The 22103-nt window shown below is 45.4% G+C and overlaps 1 protein-coding gene across 1 annotated transcript in view; it reads left to right on the top strand.

Annotated features, from left to right (window-relative positions):
* The window catches only part of CRIPT (CXXC repeat containing interactor of PDZ3 domain), a 197424-nt gene that overhangs the window by 79102 nt on the left and 96219 nt on the right, over positions 1-22103 (top strand). Inside the window, exon 2 of the mRNA XM_086927780.1 lies at positions 18377-18442. Within this exon, the coding sequence (XP_086783906.1) occupies positions 18377-18442 (66 nt within the window). The remainder of the gene's footprint in view (positions 1-18376; positions 18443-22103) is intronic.

Here is a 22103-nt window from a genome sequence, read left to right as displayed (position 1 = left end):
ACCCGCAGCGCTGGTCAGGAAAACCAGCAGCGGGACCGCTTGTATCTGCGGTGGTGCGCCCCACGGCTGGGCCGGCCGTCATAGATTAAGGTTCACAGTTTGCCATCAGGACGGGGCGCACTCTCTTGTCGGCAACAATATGGTTAAGGAGGGTCGATGCATGCCCAGCATCAGCAGTGACCGACACGTTTTGGGCTCTCCGCCCTTCTTCCTGGGTTCTCTGCTTACAGAAAGATGCATCACGAGGATTCCCAGTGTTCTCCCTTTTGTACAAATCTTCTCATCTGAAAACAATCAGGTAGGAAAAGTTACCCTTGGTATTCTGGGACTGGTAGTCCTTGATAATTAAACCCCAGTGGGCTGGCAGCATCAGTTTCTGTAAATTAATTAAAACATCGCAGGCCTGCCGGTTACACCTCCCACGTGGAGCTTTATGCCCATCAGACCAGAAGCGCTGGTCAGGAAAACCAGCAGCGTGGCCGCTTGTATCTGCGGTGGTGCGCCCCACGGCCGGGCCAGCCGTCATAGATATTATATATTCACAGAAAAAACCATAGGTTTCACACCAGACACCAGTTATAGTTCGGAGTTAGCATTTAAAAAACCTATTAAATTCACTGAAAAAAACATAGGTTTGACACCAGTTATAGTTAGCTGGAAATTTTACTGACATAAAACCATTGAAATTCCCACGTTATAGTTAGTTGGACTCACTATAACTTGTGCGCCTGCAATGCACTGCTGATGACGTCACATATTACATCACTCATGACCTGGTCAGTGACATCACTCATGACATGACAAAAACCTATGGTTTTTCAGTGAATTTAATAGGTTTTTTAAATGCTAATTCCTAACTATAACTGGTGTGAAACCTATGGTTTTTTCTGTGGATTTCATAGGTTTTGTAAATGCTAATTCATAACTATATATAGTGCCTCAAACCTATGTTTTGTTCAGTGAATTTCAAAGGTTTCTTAATAGCAAATTTCTATTGCTATCAAATATAATATTTTTTATAATGAATCCTATATTGTATATTTATGTAATACTATTTTTTTTATGTATATTCTTCATTTATTTTATTTTTTTGCCCTGGAGCGCTCCCGGTGCGCGTACCGGTGTGCGCACCGGAAAGCGCAGTCTTGCGGCGCGCCCCGGTGCGCATACCGGTGAGCGTCCCGTTTGCGCTATTGCCGCAAACGAAAACATCATCGTGACGTATTGCGTAGCCGCGTCCGCGTGATATGCACGGCGTAAGCGCTCCCGGAAGCACTCGAGCGCATACGATATAAGCGCGAAATATAGTTAGTACAACTAACTATATAGGAGCAATTCCAATGGTTTTGTATGAGTGAAATGTCCAGCTGTCTATAACACCCCTAAAACGTATAGTTTTTTGAGTGAATTTTAAAGGTTTTTTAAATGCTAATTCCTAACTATAGAAGGCCTGAAACCTATGTATTTTTCAGTGGATTTCAAAGGTTTTTTTAATGCTAATTCCTAACTATATAAGACCTGAAAGCCCACCAGGAATCTCCAGTATGCGCCAGGGGACTGCATTGCAGAGAGGTGTAATGAAGCCATGCCCCTTTTTACACCTCTCTGCAATGCAGCCCCCGTGCATGTTTGAAGAGGGGGAACTAATTCCCCTTGCATGCTGGGGGTCCCTGGGGGCCAACTAGCCCACCAGGAGCCTCCAGTATGCGCCAGGGGGCTGCATTGCAGAGAGGTGTAATGAGGCCACACCATTTTTTACACCTCTCTGCAACGCAGCCCCCGTGCATGTTTGAAGAGGGTGAACTAATTCCCCTTGCATACTAGGGGTCCCTGGGGGCCAACTAGCCCACCTGAAACCTCCAGTATGCGCCAGGAGGCTGCATTGCACAGAGGTGTAATGAGGCTATGCCCCTTTTTACACCGCTCTGCAACGCAGGCCACTGGCCCGTTTGCAGAGGGGGGACTAATTCCCCTTGCATACTGGGGGTCCCAGGGTCATATCTGCCCAAACACCGATATTCCGAACGATTGAAAATGACTTTACTTGAGAAACATTTGGATTTGGATTATCATGTCCTATACTTTGGAATTTTTGAAAGACTGACTTTGAGGATGCTATAAATTACTCAAGTCTGCCCGAATTGTGTGGGTAAAATTGATACCTAGTCACTTTGAAAAAGAATGTACTTGCGTCTCGTCTAACATTTGGAAGAAATATCTAGTTATATGGCAACAGGATACCGACATAACTTGAAGGAAATAAGAACGCCCTAAAGAAGTTCTGTTGTACAGAACGAAACGTTTCGGCTGGCTGTGGTACATAAACTTAAGGAAAATAATAGCATTTGAATATACACCAAGATTCAGCGCTTCAATAAGGACTCTAAGTGATATGATTTGATTGGACTTATTGTGCAAGTGGTGCTGTGCCAAACTTTGGAATATTCTCCACTACTCTCTACTACTTACTCTCTCCTACTCCACTACTCTCAAATACTCACTCTCTACTACTCATTCTCTACTACTCTACTACTCTCTACTACTACTCTCTCTCTACTACTCACTCCCTACTACTCACTATCTACTACTCTCTACTACTCACTCGCTACTACTCTCTCTCTACTACTCACTGTTTACTATTCACTCTCTACTACTCTCTACTACTCACTCTCTACTTCTCACTCTCTACTACTCTCTACTAATCACTCTCTACTACTCTCTCTACTACTCACTCTCTACTACTCACTCTACTACTCACTCTCTACTACTCACTCTACTACTCACTCACTCTCTACTACTCTCTCTCTACTAGTCTCTACTACTCACTTTACTACTCACTCTACTACTCTCTACTATTCTCTCTCTCTGCTACTCACTCTCTACTACTTTCTACTACTCACTCTCTACTACTCTTTACTACTCACTCTCTACTACTCTCTACTACTCACTCTTTACTACTCTCTACTCCTCTACTGCTCTCTACTACTCACTCTACTACTTACTCTACTCACTCTCTACTACTCACTCTCTACTACTCACTCTACTGTTCACTCTACTACTCTCTACTACTCACTCTCTGCTACTCTCTACTACTCACTCTCTACTCTCTATTACTCACTCTCTACCTCTCTACTAGTCTCTACCGCTACCTCTCTACCTCTACCTCTACCTCTCTACCTCTACACCTCTACCTCTCTACCTCTCTCTACACGCACACATATACACATATATATATATGCATATGCATTTATATATATATGTATGTGTGTGTATATATATATATATATATATATATATATATATATATATATATATATATATATACACATATAATCTGTATATCTATATAAATACATATAATCTGTATATCTATATAAATACAAATATAAATGCATGCATACATATACATATATGCATACAGATGCATGTTATTTACATGAAAGTTTAAAAAACACTAATAAAAGCGAAGCTAAAAAGCCACCTCATTACAAACAGAATGGCTTTAACTTAAACGAGGGCGAGATCTATTGCATTTTCAATGCTTGTTTACTTTGGTTCCACCAAGAAGGCATTCAGATGTGTCACATATTTGCCATGAATTCTGAATGTTAGCACTCTAGTTGCTCATTAGATCACTGTAGTAAAGCTACTGCTCACCAGGGAAGTCTGCTGCTGGTATTCGAAGTGCATGTTTCAGTCTGCATGTCAGAATTTTTTTTCATGAAATAGAAGAGGATTTGAGAAGTCACTCAAAATGATCCCTAATTTTTCTTTCTGAAGCACTAATCATACTTTCTATGGCAAAATGAACCCCCTCATTTTGTCCTTTTTAAATTAAATGTTTTCAGACTTGCCACTTCATTCCAATCAAGATGACTTCAGGTGTGCCATACTTTTGTCATAAGTAAGACTGTTAGCGCTCTAGTTGTTCTTTAGAACACTCTGGGACATTCTGTCATTGGACTATACTTGGGCTACATCTGGGTGATATTTGGGCTACATTTAGGCTCTTGTGTCTCTGGTGGCCATCTTGGGAGACTGCATGTCAGAATTTTTTAATGAAATTGAAGAGGATTTGAGAAGTCACTCAAAATGTGCCCTAATTTTTCTTTCTGCAGCACTAATCATACTTTCTATGGCAAAATATACCCCCTCATTTTGTTCCTTTTTAAATTAAATGTTTTAAGAGTTACCACTTTATTCCAATCAAGATGGCTTCAGGTGTGCCATACCTTTGTAATGATTTTGATTTTGATTTTTCTATTTGTAAAGCGCGCGATTGCCCAGGGGCGTCTTGGCGCTGAGATGTCCTACTGGCTCTTAAAGATGTTAGTTAGAGCTATGTGGAAAATAGCCAGGTTTTAACTTCCTTTCTGAAGGATATCAAAGATGGGCTGTTTTTTATGTCTAGCGGTAGTTGGTTCCAAATTCTTGCTGTGTGCACCAGGAAGCTTCTTCAGCCCCAGTTAGCTCTCTTGAATCTTGGGACCCTGATGATTTTCATTTGGCTGGATCTAAGAAGTCTATTTGGCTCATATTGTTTTAAATGGGTTTTTAGAAATTGTGATCCAGTTCCATTGATTGCTTTGTATCCTAGGCATAGTGATTTGAATTGTATTCTTTTTGTAATAGGCAGCCAGTGTAGATTTCTTAGTTTATGGCTAATTGTTTCAAACTTTGGTATTGCGAGTATCAGCCTGGCTGCTGCATTCTGCAGGCGTTGGAGTTTGAGTAGGATTTTCTTCCTGGCTTCGGCGTATAGGCCGTTCCCGTAGTCCAGTCTGGACAAGGCTAATGCTGTCACCACTGTCTTGCGCGAGTCATGTGGTAGGTAAGGTAGTATTTTTTTGTTCATTTTTAGGATGTACCAAAGTGATGATGCCAATTTACTGGCTTGGGCATCAAATGAGAGGTTAGTATCTAGAGTGATTCTCAGGTTTTTCACCTTTTCTACCGGTTCGGGGCATCCTCCCAGATCCTTTGGCCACCATGAGTGGGACCATATATTTGTGTTCCCTCCTAGTATCATGACCTCACTTTTGTCCCCGTTTACTTTTAGGCAGTTTGTTCTCATCCATTGGCTGATTTGTACCATGCAGAGCTGAAATGTTTCTGCTGTGTTCTCTACGTCTTTATTTATTGACACCACGATTTGGGTATCGTCGGCGTAGGATATTGGGGTGAAGCCACAGTTCCTTATTATTTGTGCAAGGGGAGTTACATACAGATTAAAAAGAGTGGGGCTCATAGAGGAACCCTGCGGGACTCCGCATGGCAGGTTGAATACGTTGGATTTTGCTTCTCCCGATTCTACTGAGAAGGTTCTATTCTCTAGGTATGAAGCAAAGAGGGCACAGGCTAAGTCATGTAATTGTGCTGTTTTTAGCCGAGTTATAAGGATCTCGTGACTGACTGTTTCGAAGGCCGCCGATAGGTCAAGTAGTACCAAGGCGGCCTTCGATCCATTGTCCAGTACTTGCCCGAGTTCCTCCACTGCTGTAATCAGAGCAGTCTCTGTACCATGTCCTTCACGGAAACCGAACTGAGAATGGTCCAACCAGTTGCCGTCCAACAAGTATCGAGATAACTGTTTAACAGTTTCTCTAAAACGTTTGCGGCAAATGGAATCCTGGCTATGGGTCTATAGTTGTTTGGAGTTTCGCAGTCTAGGTTAGGTTTTTTTTTTAGAAGCGGCCTGATTGATATCATTTTCCAGTCGTCTGGGAAGATGGTGGTATTGATAATTTGAGAGAATAGTTTTTCTAGCTCTATGCTCAGCTGTTCGGAGCAGATGTGCATTATTTTGGATGGACAAGGGTGTGTTGGGCTACCGGAGTTAGTGGTAAGAACCTCTTTCTGGATCTGTTTTGCTGTTGGGGGAGTAAAGAGGAACAATGTAGTTTGATCTGGATGTATATTCACTGGGTTCATCACGTGTGAATTATCATTTTTTGCTGTTTCCGTGCTATGATTTTTAAAAGAATCGTAAACTGATGAAACTTTGCTGACAAAGAATTCACCTAGCGCGTTGCAGAAGTCTGATGATAGTGCTTCCAGGGGTCGCAAAATGTACTCGCCCGCTCGCAAATGCGAGTGAATTTCCTGAAGGGCGAGTCAGTTTCAAGGCCTACTTGACCGGCCTGGCGAGTGCTTATCTGGCACTGCAGTAGCAGGTGAAGGCTCTAGGGGGCAGCATTACAATGGCAGCAACATCGGCATTCTAGCATCAAGTGCACGCGGTGCGCGGTGAGGGCTCTAGGGGGCAGCATGCACGCACCACCTAACTTAGTGGTGGTGGTGTGGTGCACTGCCTATTGTTTCTGTGGGTCCCAGGGCCGTCAATCTTGTAGCGCGCGAAAGCGCCACCAATGACGGCCCTGGCCTGCCCCAGAAACTGTGCTGCTTAAAGTGAAGCAGTGACTCAGCACTCCTCCACCCACGCTCTCTTCGGTGGAGCCGGGATTCGGGACAGCGTGCAGGGCGATTTGGAGGTGAGTCTGTTTTTACACATTGTTTTGCTGCAGGCCTTATGTGCAGAAACCTCTTGTGGGCCGTTTAATTTGAATATCCAATTGCACATTTTCCAGGTCAGGCCAAGAGAAGGGAGTCTCCTAGCCTTCTATGAAACATGCTTATTTTTCAACTTTAGGTGTATAAAAATGCAGTAGTCACTGACGAGTTTTAGGACCTCGACCCGAATTGAGGCATCTGACTTTTTCATTACAGTGCACAAGCTTAGATTTTGGGTGAAAGTGCAAAGAATCTGGAATCCTCAGTAGCTTACTTGACTAATTACACCACACGAGTTAAACAGTTTCTGTCCCCCATAAAACGTAGGTTCAGTAACATTTTGACTTACAATATCCTTCGATCTTCAAAAATGCAAAGCTCTTTAATTAATTTTGTGGCGCCATAGCTTCTTGCCAGATCACTGCCTCGGACTTTGACTAAGAAAGTGTCTGCACGTATAGTTGGCTGTGGCGTTTGACGGTGCTGGGTTGGGTGACACACAGGCATGATATCCGTTCGCTCCAGGACTCGCTGTTACTGCTCTTTTAATTTGTACCCATAATCAGTTTTTTTAATTCTCTTTTTGATGTGTTGAAACGCAGTGTAATGTATTAGGCTGTCCTTATTTGCATAGAATTTTACTCTGATTAGGCTTTGCATCAGTTTGTGGGTGGTCTTGCAGAGCTTATCATGCACAGTGTACCACGCACACACTTAATGTTGGCCATATTTGCTCTTCTCGCATGCCTGTTTAAATATTTTTCAGCGTCTCCCTTCCCTGCGTTGCTTATTCCTCTATCAGACACAGAGCTGTACAATTCCATTTAGTTACTCTTCAGGCACCCCTTTAGGAGCAGAGTGACTGCCGCCCTATTGTAACAGTGGGGGCATGTGATGACTTACTTAAGCACTTCTGTTGTGTGATTTGGAAGCATAGACCCAGAATAAGTACTGCAACCACCCCAATATTAAAATGTTATTTCTAAGAGTGATTTTACCACCGTGATTTGCAGATAAATCGTTCCAAGGCAGCTCCTCAGTTTCCTCTGTAGATCAGTTAGTATTTATTTTGGAGATTGTATAGAGAGGATTTTGTTCCTAGAAGCAACAATTCTCTTGTAGTAACGACAGACTGCATTGTGCTTTCCAGCCATTATGCTGTCACAACTGTAAAACTGATAATGTGGGAAGTACTTGCAAGTAGTGGGGAATAGGACAGGGGTAACCAAAGATGACAGGAAAAAAAGCAAGATTGCAGAGAAGACAGTCTCCAAAGGCAGTGTTCGAAATCTTATTAACATTGAGTCTCTAATTTGCAACATTTGTCTGACTTTGTTTTGTATATCTGTTTTACCCACAAACCATCTAAACAGATATATGCAAGTTGCATTAGAACATTGTGTGGTGAATTTACTATGCTGTAATTTGTGAATATTTGTATGTTTCCCTCACCTTCACTGATGGATTTTGCTTGCAAGTAAGTGTCACTCATCACCTCTAAGGTGTGGATTGTTCACTGATTGTGTGACCGCTAATTACCACAGCCCCAGTTTCCCCCCCAAAAAGTAAGTTTAGGCCCAGAGTTATTAGGTTGTGGGAGGGGGGAGTGAGCTTCAGCGACATGATCGTAGATGTTGTTTCCGTTAAAAGATGGCTCAATTAATTGCAGGGAACACAGCCTCAGCTGTGCTGCTAGAATCCACAGGGTAGACCCCCAATGTCACATTAAAACTAGAGTATATTGGTTTGTCAGTGCCTATTTCTGAATGCCAGGAGTACGTTTTGGGAATGATTACGGTTGTGTCCAGATCAGAGAGATCTGGTAGCTTTTATTTTTGCTGCATGCTGGTTATTAGGGAGCAGGATTTTCCATTATGTGACTGTGCCTGGCCGGAGACTTTTAACTGTTATATGCGTGCCTGCCTGCATTAGCAGTGTTGCAGCTGGCCCGCTGGTGATCCCATGTGTCTGTGGTGGGTAAGTTGACCTTGGTCCTTGCCTCCTTTTCTTTTGTTAATCTTGTTGGTGCATTGCTGTGATGTAAGTCCACCTTGATCCTGTCTTGGGAATTCGGAACAACTGGTTTGTTCTTAGTCCAGTGCCAAAATGAAAGCTGTCCCATATGAGAGAGCAAACTGTTAAAATGGCACACGTGCACCAAGGAGCAAATGCAGTATTATTTGTGCAAGACAATTCTGAGGGCAGTCTGAGTGAGTTTTGTTGTGAAAGTTGGGAAATTTCCATGACTTAACTGAGGAGTGAGCTTGCACAAAGCAACTTATGAGTAGCAGATGTTCCGAAATTAGTTCGTTTCGCTGACATAAAGGGCTGCAAATGCACAATTTTGCCCCATTATTTTACTGTTTTTCTTGCAGAGACCCCCGAATGGTTTGAGCTTGCTCACTGACTGCCCACTGGCCAACAAACCGTGCCTACAAGCATAGCCTTCCCTTTGGAACCTTATAAGTATTTATTGCAGCACAAATTAAAATATCCTTGGTGCAACAACATCAACTGTTGCATTTCGTTAAACACTTATAAGGTCCCAAAGGCGAAACCTATTGCCTATGCCAATGCTTAGACCATCTTAAAATTGTACTGAGAATTTTTGTGTTTGCTTAGGGTTTGCACCACCACTTTGCATCCATTCAGAAGGGTAGTATTAGAAAAACTTTGATATCACTTTGATACACACATAAGGAGGTAACTGGGTGATAAATTAATAAAATTTGCTGTTAATTTGGTTGGCCAGCGTTTTCTTGGGTTGTTGGCGCTGCAAATGTTTTGAAAAAAAGTCATATGCAATCAGTTTGTGGGTCGAGTGCATTGCTGTTAGGTCGAGTAGAAAAGTCTACTCACTCGACCTGCAGGTCAAGTAAGATTTTTTAGATTTGTCGAGCCCTGGCTTCTGAGTTGTTGTTCTCGAATTTTGATTCGTTGATTTTATGTATGAAGTATTTGCTTTTTTCTGTTATTATTAATTTCTTGTAACAGGCTAAGGTAGCTTTGTATTCTTGTCTAAGGTGGGTATCATAGTTGGTTCTCCACTTTTTCTCCGCTCTTCTGCACATCTGTTTCTGGGCTTTTAGTGCTTCCGAGAACCATGGTTGTGAGGGCGTTTTTCTTTTCAGAGTAGCTTTTTTTCATGGGACTGTCAGCTTGACTGCATTCTCCAACCATTCGTTGAATTGTTTGCAGGCTATATTACAGCTTTCATCAAATGCGGGTTAGGCTGATTGAAGTTTTTCTATAAATGCCTGGTTGTTAATTTCTGACCATTCAAGCGCTCTAGTTGTTCTTTAGAACATTCTGGGACATTCTGTCATTGGGCTATAATTGGGCTACATCTGGGCGATATTTGGGCTCTTTTGTCTCTGGTGGCGATCTTGGTAGACTGCATGTCAGTATTTTTTAATGAAATAGAAGAGGATTTGAGAAGTCACTCAAAATGTGCCCTAATTTTTATTTCTGCAGCACTATAATACTTTCCATGGCATAATATACCCCCCCATTTTGTTCCTTTTTAAATTAAATGTTTTAAGAGTTACCACTTTATTCCCATCACGATGGCTTCAGGTGTGCTATACCTTTGTAATAAGTAGGACTGTTAGCGCTCTAGTTGTTCTTTAGAACACTCTAGGAGGCTGCAGTAGAACACAAAGGAATCAACTGACAGTCTCTGTCCTTGTTGGAAGTACATGTTTTAATGAGAATGTCAGACTTCATTCTCACATGACTGAGAAAGATAATGTGAATTTACAGAAAATATGCTTTCAGTTTAGCTTATAGATCCCCTTCCAAACCACTGTGGGAAAATCCTGAGATATTGGTTTTCTTTCAAACATGATTCATGATATCACAGCAGAAGGCTTTTTCACATGGTAAAATCACCTTAGAACACACCACTATTCCTAAAATGAGTATGGTACCATCAACAAATGATTTATAATGTAACTAAAGTCCTAAAACCCTCTATTAACTACAATGCTTTTTAATGAGGTGCTATCATGTATATTGGTCCCAAGATGGCTGCCAACACTTCTTGGATGAAGTGCTGACAGCCATTCAGATCAGATGTGTGGTTAGGCTCCGCCCAGATATATATATATTTTTGAATCTAAATTACTCAAAATCCACTGGAGCACATATCTTGAGACATAGCAAAGGCACATCGGGCTACCAGTCCCTACAATTTTGCCAAGTTTTGTGGAAATCCATTCAGCCTTTCGGGCTAAAAGTGAGTCCAACTGCCCTATGGAAATTAACATGGGGAAAACACGTTTTGGGACCCCCCTTTTATCTCGGCCCCCGCTTGACAAATCCCCCCAAAACTTTCAGGGAAGGAGCGGAGTGCAGCGAGGCAAATGTAAGGAAAATTACAGGCAGATTCCTCAACATTTACATCACTCATGACATGGTCAGTGACATGTGTCTGGGCGAAGGGTGCTAGAGGGCCCGGCGGAGGCTCAGCGGAGGGCTCCTGCGCAGGGACGTACCTGAGGGTCACCTGGGCGACCCAAAGTAGTTGGCGCTGGGAACCGTGAGTAGCGGCGGATTGGGATAACAGCCTTTATTGTAATTCGGGACAGAATCTAAGCACAGCGGGCAGCTCCGCCTTTTATCCTTCCAAGGGTAATATCCTCGTTTGGGGTTTTACTGCCGTTCATCATTAGCCTGAATACACATCCATCTGTGATGTGTTCTGTGCAGGGGGTCTCAGTCTCAGCACAGAGGGAGTAGGACAGGCCTGCTGGAGACAGAGGCCAGTCCGACTCTGGGCTGCGTGGACACCTACAAGGATGTATTGTTGAAAGGTGTTCTTTCTCCAGGGTAGCGGCATGATGGGGTGTGCGTGCACAGGCCTACTTTGTTGTGTAATCAGCACTTCGATAGTGCCTCCCACCATTAGGTGGACTCCGAAGCGCTTTCTTTGTCTAGGCGCTCTTTTCTTTCCACTCTGGATTTCCGTCCTCCGGTTGTTTGGTGGTAGAAGGCAGGATGATTAGACGAGAGTTGCTAAAATAGGACACTTTCACTTTACAAATGTCCACGAAAACACAATATAATCAGTACTCTCCTAAAAGGGGTGTGGGAACTGTATTTTTGTCCCAAATGTGTTCCACCTGGTGAGTGCCAATCCCCAGGACACATCTTTTCCAGTACGCGGTGCTAGTCGAATCGCTTCACCTAATCCGGAAGTAGACTGCAAGTCCCAGAATGCACCTTGCTGCTGGGCGAGTGTCCAGTGCTGGAGATGGTGTCCAGAGGCATGGGTCGCTCTCTGAAACCTATCACGGTCGGCAGGGCACCCGGGGAGGGGGGTAAAGCAGGCCCCCTGAAGCTCTGCAACCTAGGAGAGGGAGGGTAGTGGGGGACGGTCACAGCTTGAGGTAGGTACACAGGGGCTGCACAAGCCTTAGAAATACACTAAGCGTGAGTGTGAGGCGGGGTGTGATGCAAGATGACGAACACTAAGGGGCGAGGGGAGAACAGGCCGGGAGAGTTTTATGGCTTCTTTCCTTGTGGGAGGGTGACCGGAAATACCCTCCAGAGTGAGGTCCCTGGGACAGGCCTCAGAGGAGCGCCCTTTATTGCTTAGGCCTCCCCCAGCAGGAGTTACCGCCCCTTGCATTGCAAGTTCTGGGGTCATCCCACCCAGACTCCAGCTGAGAAAAGAGAGTCCAGTCTAAGGGTGTAATACCGGGGAAATGAAAACTGACCAGGGGCTCGAGATCAGGGAATTCACAATGAATCCCCTTTGTGAATACAAAACGAATTTACACTTACGCTAAAGTGTTTGTTAACCTCTGTGAATCCGGCCCTTTGGGTCCAACTTGTAATGGGCCCTGGCGGTACCAGTACCTCGTTAACTCAGGTCAATTGTTCGGGTCACTCATAATGATAATGTTGCACTACATTCAAAACATTTCAGAACCCAAAGTGTGCAGCGGGGCTACAATCACAAGTGTAACACAAGTGCTGATGGAATCATAGTTGTTATAAAAGTACCATTGAAACTTTGAAGGTGTTTAGTGCTAGACTCGAAGTTGTATCGGAGGTGCTCCTGAAACAATAACGGCGCGTAGCGCTAGATCTGTGGCTGTAATAGAAGTGCTTATTAATCAGTGAAGGCGCTGTAGCGCTTGACCTGTAGTATTAATTGAAGTGCTCATTAAACAACTAAGACGTGTAGCGTAGGCCAGTGGTCTAACAGCAGTGCTAAATAAACAATGAAGGTATGCCGTGCTAGACTCGTAGCTGTAATAGGAGTGATTAAACAGTGAAGGTGCTTAGCGCTAGACTCACACCCTGAGATTTGCAGGATGCCCTATGTCTCTGTATCAGCTTCAGCTTGTTTCTTCTGAAAATTTTAGGAATACCTGAGTGTTTGGCTCGGTTTCACTGGAGTCATAAATCTTCGACAACGCCCCGGGCCTCTGTGGTGGACAGGAAGAGGAAGGCATTCCTCAGAAAACCAGGCCTGCTACCCCAACAACTGCCGACGAGGGTGGCCAAACCCTGGTGCCTACTTGCACTTCCACCTGACTTTCTGGCAGTCCTCTGGTTCTGTGATCGGCCTTCCGCTGGGCCGTTTGCTGCTGCTGCGGTGAGGCCCGGGTATAAACCGCCACATCACATCAACGAAGGTGAGGCTGCTGCCGTTGTTGCTGTGTCTCTGTTCTAATGGCAAAGGCGGCTTTCCCCTGCTGTGCTGCACCCATCCTTGCCTCTCCACGAGACTGAGGGGCATGTCCACTGCTCACTGCACTGCACACGACCCTCTGTTGGCTCGCTTAACGAGCTTGTCTCTCTGCTCCTCCTGCCTGCGTAGGAACCCCACCCCGCTGCATGCTGCCTCTCTCCCAGCCGGCTGGCCTAAAGTGAGGCCTACCTCCTGGAACCACATGTTTTGAACAGATAGAAGGCCACAGAAGACCAGGACCAAAAGCAACAAGGCACTGCAATGCCTCCTTCCAGCAAGGAGAACGAGGGAACAATGACAGAAAACTGCACGCACAAAAAAACAAAAAGGGGCGGAAACAGCTACTGAATCCCTCCCCTCCAGGACTCCGTGACCGGCCTTTTGGTTGCCATAGCAATGTTTCAGGAAATCGACTTGCGACACCAGAAGTCAGGTCACGGAGTCCTCAAAAGGAGGGAGTATAGCGGACAAATCATCCTAACAGGGGCATTGGCCAATGGCAGGCCTCCATTTTGCGAGGCCGGACAATGGCAGAAGGGGCGTGGTTTCATGCCCCTTCTTGCTTACAAAAACTCTCACCTGCAACAGCGCATGCGCTGCAACCCAGGCTTCGACCTAAAGTGATACACTTCATGTCCACATTCAGATTCTACATACCCTTAAACTAAGCACTAGATTACCAAAGTGCCTCTTTGGAACCCTCTCATCACGTGCATTGTTTATAGGGCTCCCTTATGCTATATATATATATTTTTTAACCTTTCCGCCTGTATTTATCCATATTTATTTTTAGGTCTCGCTTGATAGCGCTGTCTCTTCGAGACATTTAGTAAGTGGCTTTTAAAACTGCCACCAGAGACTTTTGCTGCCTACAGCTTGCGTTCACGAGCTTGTGCACGTGCACAGCTGCCATCTGTGTTTTTATTGCTGTAATCTGGCTCCTCTGCTTGCACTACACCCCTCCCTTTTCCCCCTCCCTCCTGGTCAACTTCATTTGTGTCTTCTAGCTGTGAATCATGCTCCTCTGCTCGCACTCCCCCTTCCTTTTCCCCCTCCTCTTCGTCAGTTTCATTTGTGTCTTTTATCACTGTGAATGCCCCTGCTTCCACCAGGCACACACACCACCAGCCTTCAGTGCACGCTTCCACCAGGCACACACACCACCAGCCATCAGTGCACGCTTCCACCAGGCACACACACCACCAGATGTCAGTGCACGATTCCATCAGTCACACACACCACCAGCCGCAGGTGCACGCTTCCACCAGACACACACACCACCAGATGTCAGTGCACGATTCCATCAGTCACACACACCACCAGCCGCAGGTGCACGCTTCCACCAGACACACACACCATGAGCCGTCAGTGCACGCTTCCACAAGGCATACACACCACCAGCCGTCAGTGCACGCTTCCACCAGGCATACACACCACCAGTCGTCCGTGCACGCTTTCACCAGGCACACACACCACCAGCCGTCAGTGCATGCTTTCACCAGGCACGCTTCTACCAGGCACACAGACCACCAGCCGTCAGTGCACGCTTCCACCAGGCACACACACCACCAGCCGTCCATGCACGCGTCCATCAGGCACACACACACCACCAGCCGTAGGTGCACGCTTCCACCAGGTACACACCATGAGCGTCATTGCACGCTTCCACCAGGCATACACACCACCAGCCGTCAGTGCACGCTTCCACCAGGCATACACACCACCAGCCGTCAGTGCACGCTTCCACCAGGCACACACATCACCAGCCGTCAATACACGCTTCCACCAGGCACACACACCACCAGCCGTCAGTGCACGCTTCCACCAGGCATACACACTACCAGCCATCGGTGAAAGATTCCACCAGGCACACACACCACCAGTCGTCCGTGCACGCTTCCACCAGACACACACTCCACCAGACTTCAGGGCACGCTTCCACCAGGCACAACACCAGCCGTCAGTGCACGCTTCCACCAGGCACACACACACCACCATCCGTCAGTGCACGCTTCCACCAGGCACACACACCACCAGCTGTCCGTGCACGCTTCTACCACGCACACACACCACCAGCCTTCCGTGCACGCTTCTACCACGCACACACACCACCAGCCATCCGTGCACGCTTCTACCAGGCACACACACCACCAGCCGTCAGTGCATGCTTCCACCAGGCACACACACCACCAGCCGTCAGTGCAGGCTTCCACCAGGCACACACACCACCAGCCGTCAGTATACAGTTTCACCAGGCACACACACTACCAGCCGTCACACACTACCCGCTGTCGGTGCACGCTTTCACCAGGCACACACACCACAAGCCGTCAGTGCACGCGTTCACTGGGTCCACACCCCACTAGCCGTCAGTGCAGGCTTTCACAAGGCACACACCCCACCAGCCATCAGTGCACACTTCCACCAGGCACACACACCACCAGCTGTCAGTGCATGCTTCCACCAGGCGTACACACACCACCAGCCATCAGTGCACTCTTCCAACAGGCACACACACCACCAGCCGTCAGTGCACATTTTCACCAGGCGCACACACTACCAGCCGTCGGTGCATGCTTCCACCAGGCACACACCACCAGCCGTCAGTGCACGCTTTCACCAGGCACACACACCATGTCAGTGCACGCTTCCACCAGGCGTACACACACCACCAGCCATCAGTGCACTCTTCCACCAGGCACACACACCACCAGCCGTCAGTGCACGCTTTCACCAGGCACACACACCACCAGCCGTCAGTGCAGCAGGCAGGCTCTTCTCAGAGTTTCTTGGTAAATATGTGTTCGCTGCCTGGGAGGGAGTGGGTCGAGTTTCCTTAAACCATGCTGAGTATGCAGGTGTAGTGGATAAACTCCTGTGTGAGTGAGTCATGTTGCCTGCGGCTCACTCACTTCACACTAAATTGCTCCTGCAACAGGCTTTTTATCATTTGCAAATTGCGGGGCATGCGCACAGCTAGGCAGCCCCCACACCCCTGAGAATGACTGCTTCCTACAACCAGAATGGAAACAACATTCAGAGCAATGAAAACAAGTTCATTTGATGCAAAGAACTGTTAACAAAAACCATGTCCAGCTATTGTAGATCTGGCAACTTAAAAAAATACAGTAGCAAAAAACAAACAAGGATTGGCATAGCCAATAGGCCTCGCTTTTTGGACCCTATAAGTATTTAGATATGCAGCAGAATATCCTTGGTGCAACAACACCAACTGTTGCATGGCTAAACACTTATAAGGTCCCAAATGCGAGACCTATTGGCTATGCCAATGCTTGTTTGGCTATCTTATTAGTATTTATCCACATTTAGTATGCGTTTTGAGAATAAATGGAGCCGTAAAATTGTATATTTCCATATTTATTTAACTGTTGAACTTGCACTCATATATGGATACTTGTCACGATTTAGCAAATTAAGCAACCATGTATTACAAAACACTACACTCACTGGTACACTTTAACGTTGTACTACAAATATATGTTAACATATTAATGTATCTGTAAAAGCAGTAAAAACGGAAAACAAGAAGCCTTAATTGCATACCATTATGTAGGGCATGTTCAAGCCTCACAATTTTACCATTTAAATCGATGAGTAATTAAGTCTTGTAGCAAAGAATGACACAGAATACCACCTATCCTTTCTCACCAGCCCGTTTTGTTTGATCTGATGCAGATGGAGATCCTATGCCTTATTCTCAGGTCGTCTCTTCCTCTATAGAAATGTAAGAAGAAAATGTGTAATTCAAAGTACTTCTGCCTTGCATGGAGGGTGTCCTCTGGGCTTTATTCCTCATTCATTCGTCCTGATTACCAGGAAAGCACTTGGTACATCGTCTTGCAGACCCTCACTCACATATAAGTCTATCAAGTTGATTCAGTTAACGGTATTTTAGCTCAACAGCACTAAAGATTCCACTTCATAAAACCCTTAAAGTTAAATAAATACACTCACACCACGTTACAACAACCAGACTAATTTGATACCATGGGAATTTTGGAAAAACACATAAATCATTTAATTATATAATCATTAAAAATGTAAACATTGAAAATCTTGTTACATAGCACAATCAGTGTTCCAAAATGGCAACAACAACATAAGAAACAACAGCAATAAAGAGGGAGAATTTGACAGAATGCACAAACACGACCCACAGTGATTGGCCATTACAATATGTCACTGAACATATTTATCCATGCAAAATAACACACTAGTGGGTGTGTACTTTCTTGTGGCGAGTATATCTACCTTTAAGTGATCTATCAAGGGACTCTTTACTGCTGTTCGGTTGTTTAAACCCTATCCCCTTGATCTTAGAGGGTTCTCACTGTTTTTCACACAGCTATGTTAGCCCATCCACTCCCTTTAGCGGCAACCAATCTATGCGAACCATGAAATTGCATTTTGACAATCGGGCAGAATTCAGACTACTACGATGCTGTACATTTTAAAGTGAACTGTAACGTACATTGATCTGTCGCGCTTTTAATGAGTGCATGAATGTCTCTATGCATTCACAAACATCGGTAGCAAAGATATACACGTTGTAACCCTCGCCGCACCCGTAAACTGTCTTAAGATCTACATGCTACCAGGGACACCTTCTTTCATATCCCGGACTTTCATTTGACAGTCACCTGCATATTGGGGTTTATTTAGTGGTTGATTTCAGTTACCACGATGAATGGTTTGGAAAAGAAAAGGTCAGCACTGTTGATTTGCAGCCATCCAATAACTGTAATGTAGATGCATCCTCATCCCACTTTCGCATAATTATGCACAAAAGATGGTTTGATCTTTCTTTAGTTTGCTGTTTTTTAACACAAGCAAGCTGCCAGGTAATTTCAGCAATTGTATACTGTTCATGGTCATTCACCTGGTGTGTTCCTTTCCTGATGTGTTTCTTTTGTGAAGGTGAGGTCTACCCACTGCGCGTGGTACAAGATCGAGCAAGCCACACTGAGCCTGCTTTGAATTTCGGAACATTTCTATTATCATATCGATCCAGTCTGGCCACCAAGATAACTTAGTCTGGCTTCAAGGTTCAATATCGCTTAGATCATGTCCCTACCTAGCTGAACACTTTGTAAGGCTTTATGTCTGGTTAATAACTTTGTGTATTTATTTGTATGCTTAAAGGTGAGAAGAAGCTTGGCACAGTCATTACTCCTGATACTTGGAAAGATGGTGCAAGAAACACCACAGGTATGTTTTCATAAAACCGCATTTCATTTTAGTAGTGAGCAGTTGCACATTTTAATGTTGACTTATTGCTTGCAATAGGTCGTTAAATTTTTTTTATAGCCGAGAAGGATTGCAAGTAAGCAATACATCTTTATTCAGCATAAAGGCCATAAAAGAGCAGATTAAGAACTCAATACATAAATATATATTAAAAAATAAGGATTATCATATGAGTATGTAAATCTTTTAAAAGACGTGAAGCTCACAGTCTCTGTCAATCTAAAGACTTTACTAGAATTTGGTGGATGCAGCCATTTGTCAGAAAGTGGTATTAAGATCGCATTGGTATCAATGGTACTTTAAATATGGCAGATGCAACACCTACTGCTTTTTAGCAGATGTCCAGCCGCTGCCAAACTCTGAATAGGTGCTAAACACAAAAGGGTTTGGCCCTCAATCAGTAAGGCCGGGCCACAAACTAGAAACCAGCACAAGTGCCATTCTGTAGTAGGGGATCTCTGTGTATAGTCATAATCTAGTGAATAGTCCCGCCCATGTGCGTGGACCGCGGAGCAATCAAAAATAATCTCTTAAATTGTTAAAAAATGCAGAACTGCACAGACACTTGAGAAAATTTAAAGGCAGATAATGCAGCCTATATCCACAGGCTACACTATCCAGTACTTCTACTAGAAATTCCACCAAAAATCCACAACAGCACAGCCTGTCCAGATTTTTCCACAGAGAAAAACTTTCCTTTTCCAGCAAAACCCTCTGGAATGATAGAGAGGAAGGAATGGACAGACAAGCCCCATAGGCTGCCATTATGTGGCTCAAAAAAGGATACTGTGCCTTTAAGAGAACCTTCCAGAACTCTCTCAGTATCCCAGAATGCACAGCAGGTCCCTCTTACTTTCAGTTCTTTTTTCCGGCTCCTGCTAGCAGGACCCTGGAGCATTAGCTCTTCTTTTTTGAGCTTTTTTTTTCAATTTTTGTGATAATTTTGGATTTTTGATTCAGAAAAGGGGATGGTGATGAACAGAGTGTCTGAATTAAGCAAACCAATCTTACCCGGTCCAAAGATCAGGGCTTGATCCATCACCGTTTTTTAGCTCACTGCACCATCCCAGCTCAGAACTTGGCTATATGCAAATTAGTCTGACCCTGGCCCAGTGCATCATGGGAACAGGGCAGACCAAACTACCAAGCCAATTCTTATACTGGGAAGGAAACAAGCTACCGGGGACCGGTTTCTGGCATTTCAGCCGTCTTCGGCCCGGCCTGCTTGAATCCTGATGGTGCAATGAGCTAGGGACTCACATCTGAGTATACCCTTCCACGCTTACTCAGACATGAGTCCCTTGCTCATTGCACCATCAGGATTCAAGCAATCAGGTGTTGGATCTAGCCCTGATCTCTTGACTGGGTGAGAGATTTCTGCTTAATTCAGAGACTCTGTCCCTCACCACCCCTTGTTGTAAATATTTTTGTCCACCCTAAGCGTGGAAGGGTATACTCAGACATGAGTCCCTTGCTCATTGCACCATCCGGATTCAAGCAAACCGGGCCGAAGACGGCTGTAATGCCAGAAACCGGTCCCCGGGAGCTTGTTTCCTTCCCAGTGTAAGAATTGGCTTTTGTAGTTTGGTTTGCCCTGTTCCCATCATGCACTGGGACAGGAACAGACTAATTTGCATACAGCCAGGTTCTGAAACTGGGATGGTGCAGTGAGCTAAAAAACGGTGTTGGATCTAGCCCTGATCTCTTGACTGGGTGAGAGATTTCTGCTTAATTCAGAGACTCTGTCCCTCACCACCCCTTGTTGTAAATATTTTTGTCCACCCTAAGCGTGGAAGGGTATACTCAGACATGAGTCCCTTGCTCATTGCACCATCAGGATTCAAGCAAACCGGGCCGAAGACGGCTGTAATGCCAGAAACCGGTCCCCGGGAGCTTGTTTCCTTCCCAGTGTAAGAATTGGCTTTTGTAGTTTGGTTTGCCCTGTTCCCATCATGCACTGGGACAGGAACAGACTAATTTGCATACAGCCAGGTTCTGAAACTGGGATGGTGCAGTGAGCTAAAAAAACGGTGTTGGATCTAGCCCTGATCTCTTGACTGGGTGAGAGATTTCTGCTTAATTCAGAGACTCTGTCCCTCACCACCCCTTGTTGTAAATATTTTTGTCCACCCTAAGCGTGGAAGGGTATACTCAGACATGAGTCCCTTGCTCATTGCACCATCAGGATTCAAGCAAACCGGGCCGAAAACGGCTGTAATGCCAGAAACCGGTCCCCGGGAGCTTGTTTCCTTCCCAGTGTAAGAATTGGCTTTTGTAGTTTGGTTTGCCCTGTTCACATCATGCACTGGGACAGGAACAGACTAATTTGCATACAGCCAGGTTCTGAAACTGGGATGGTGCAGTGAGCTAAAAAACGGTGTTGGATCTAGCCCTGATCTCTTGACTGGGTGAGAGATTTCTGCTTAATTCAGAGACTCTGTCCCTCACCACCCCTTGTTGTAAATATTTTTGTCCACCCTAAGCGTGGAAGGGTATACTCAGACATGAGTCCCTTGCTCATTGCACCATCAGGATTCAAGCAAACCGGGCCGAAGACGGCTGTAATGCCAGAAACCGGTCCCCGGGAGCTTGTTTCCTTCCCAGTGTAAGAATTGGCTTTTGTAGTTTGGTTTGCCCTGTTCCCATCATGCACTGGGACAGGAACAGACTAATTTGCATACAGCCAGGTTCTGAAACTGGGATGGTGCAGTGAGCTAAAAAACGGTATTGGATCTAGCCCTGATCTCTTGACTGGGTGAGAGATTTCTGCTTAATTCAGAGACTCTGTCCCTCACCACCCCTTGTAAATAATGTTGGATTTTTGGCAGCTTCACTCGACGTCTTTGGCCTTTATCTAAATTCTGCTGTGTTTTTTTGGCAGAATTTCTGCAGTCTTCTTGTCTTTGTACTATGTCTGTCTCACAAGTGCTTTGTCTGCAGCTGAATTAAAGACCAAAGCTGAAGCTCACAGGGTTTATATTCTGTGCTTGCCTGTGTCTTTTGACAACTGTCTTCTCTGTAACTTCTTTTCTAGGAGGATTCGGCTCCCAGGTTTGGAGCAGAGGAGTTTGAAGGCATCTTCAGCCTCTGGGTAAGGAGAGGGTATGTCCTCTACCAGTTCCCATGCTGTGACCTCTGGGGTTCTCCCCAGTAGGGGCACGTCAGAGCTAGGACGCGGTTCCGGTCAGCGTCGAGGATGTCATGGAGTGCCTTTGACGTCATGGAGTGCCTTTGACGTCATGGAGTGCCTTTGACGTCATGGAGTGCCTTTGACGTCATGGAGTGCCTTTGACGTCATGGCGTGCCTTTGACGTCATGGCGTGCCTTTGACGTCATGGCGTGCCTTTGACGTCATGGCGTGCCTTTGACGTCATGGCGTGCCTTTGACGTCATGGCGTGCCTTTGACGTCATGGCGTGCCTTTGACGTCATGGAGTGCCTTTGACGTCATGGAGCAGTGATGCTCGACGTCATGGAGCAGTGATGCTCGACGTCATGGAGCAGGGATGCTCGACGTCATGGAGCAGTGAGGCTCGACGTCATGGAGCAGTGAGGCTCGACGTCATGGAGCAGTGAGGCTCGACGTAGAGGAGCAGTGATGCTCCTTTTGGGGCGTTGGTCGC

Source organism: Lissotriton vulgaris, chromosome 6, assembly GCF_964263255.1.
Source record: "Lissotriton vulgaris chromosome 6, aLisVul1.2, whole genome shotgun sequence".
Classification (NCBI taxonomy): domain Eukaryota; kingdom Metazoa; phylum Chordata; class Amphibia; order Caudata; family Salamandridae; genus Lissotriton; species Lissotriton vulgaris.
The sequence above is the reverse complement of the archived record's forward strand: the minus strand, read 5'-3'. Positions and strand labels throughout refer to the sequence as shown.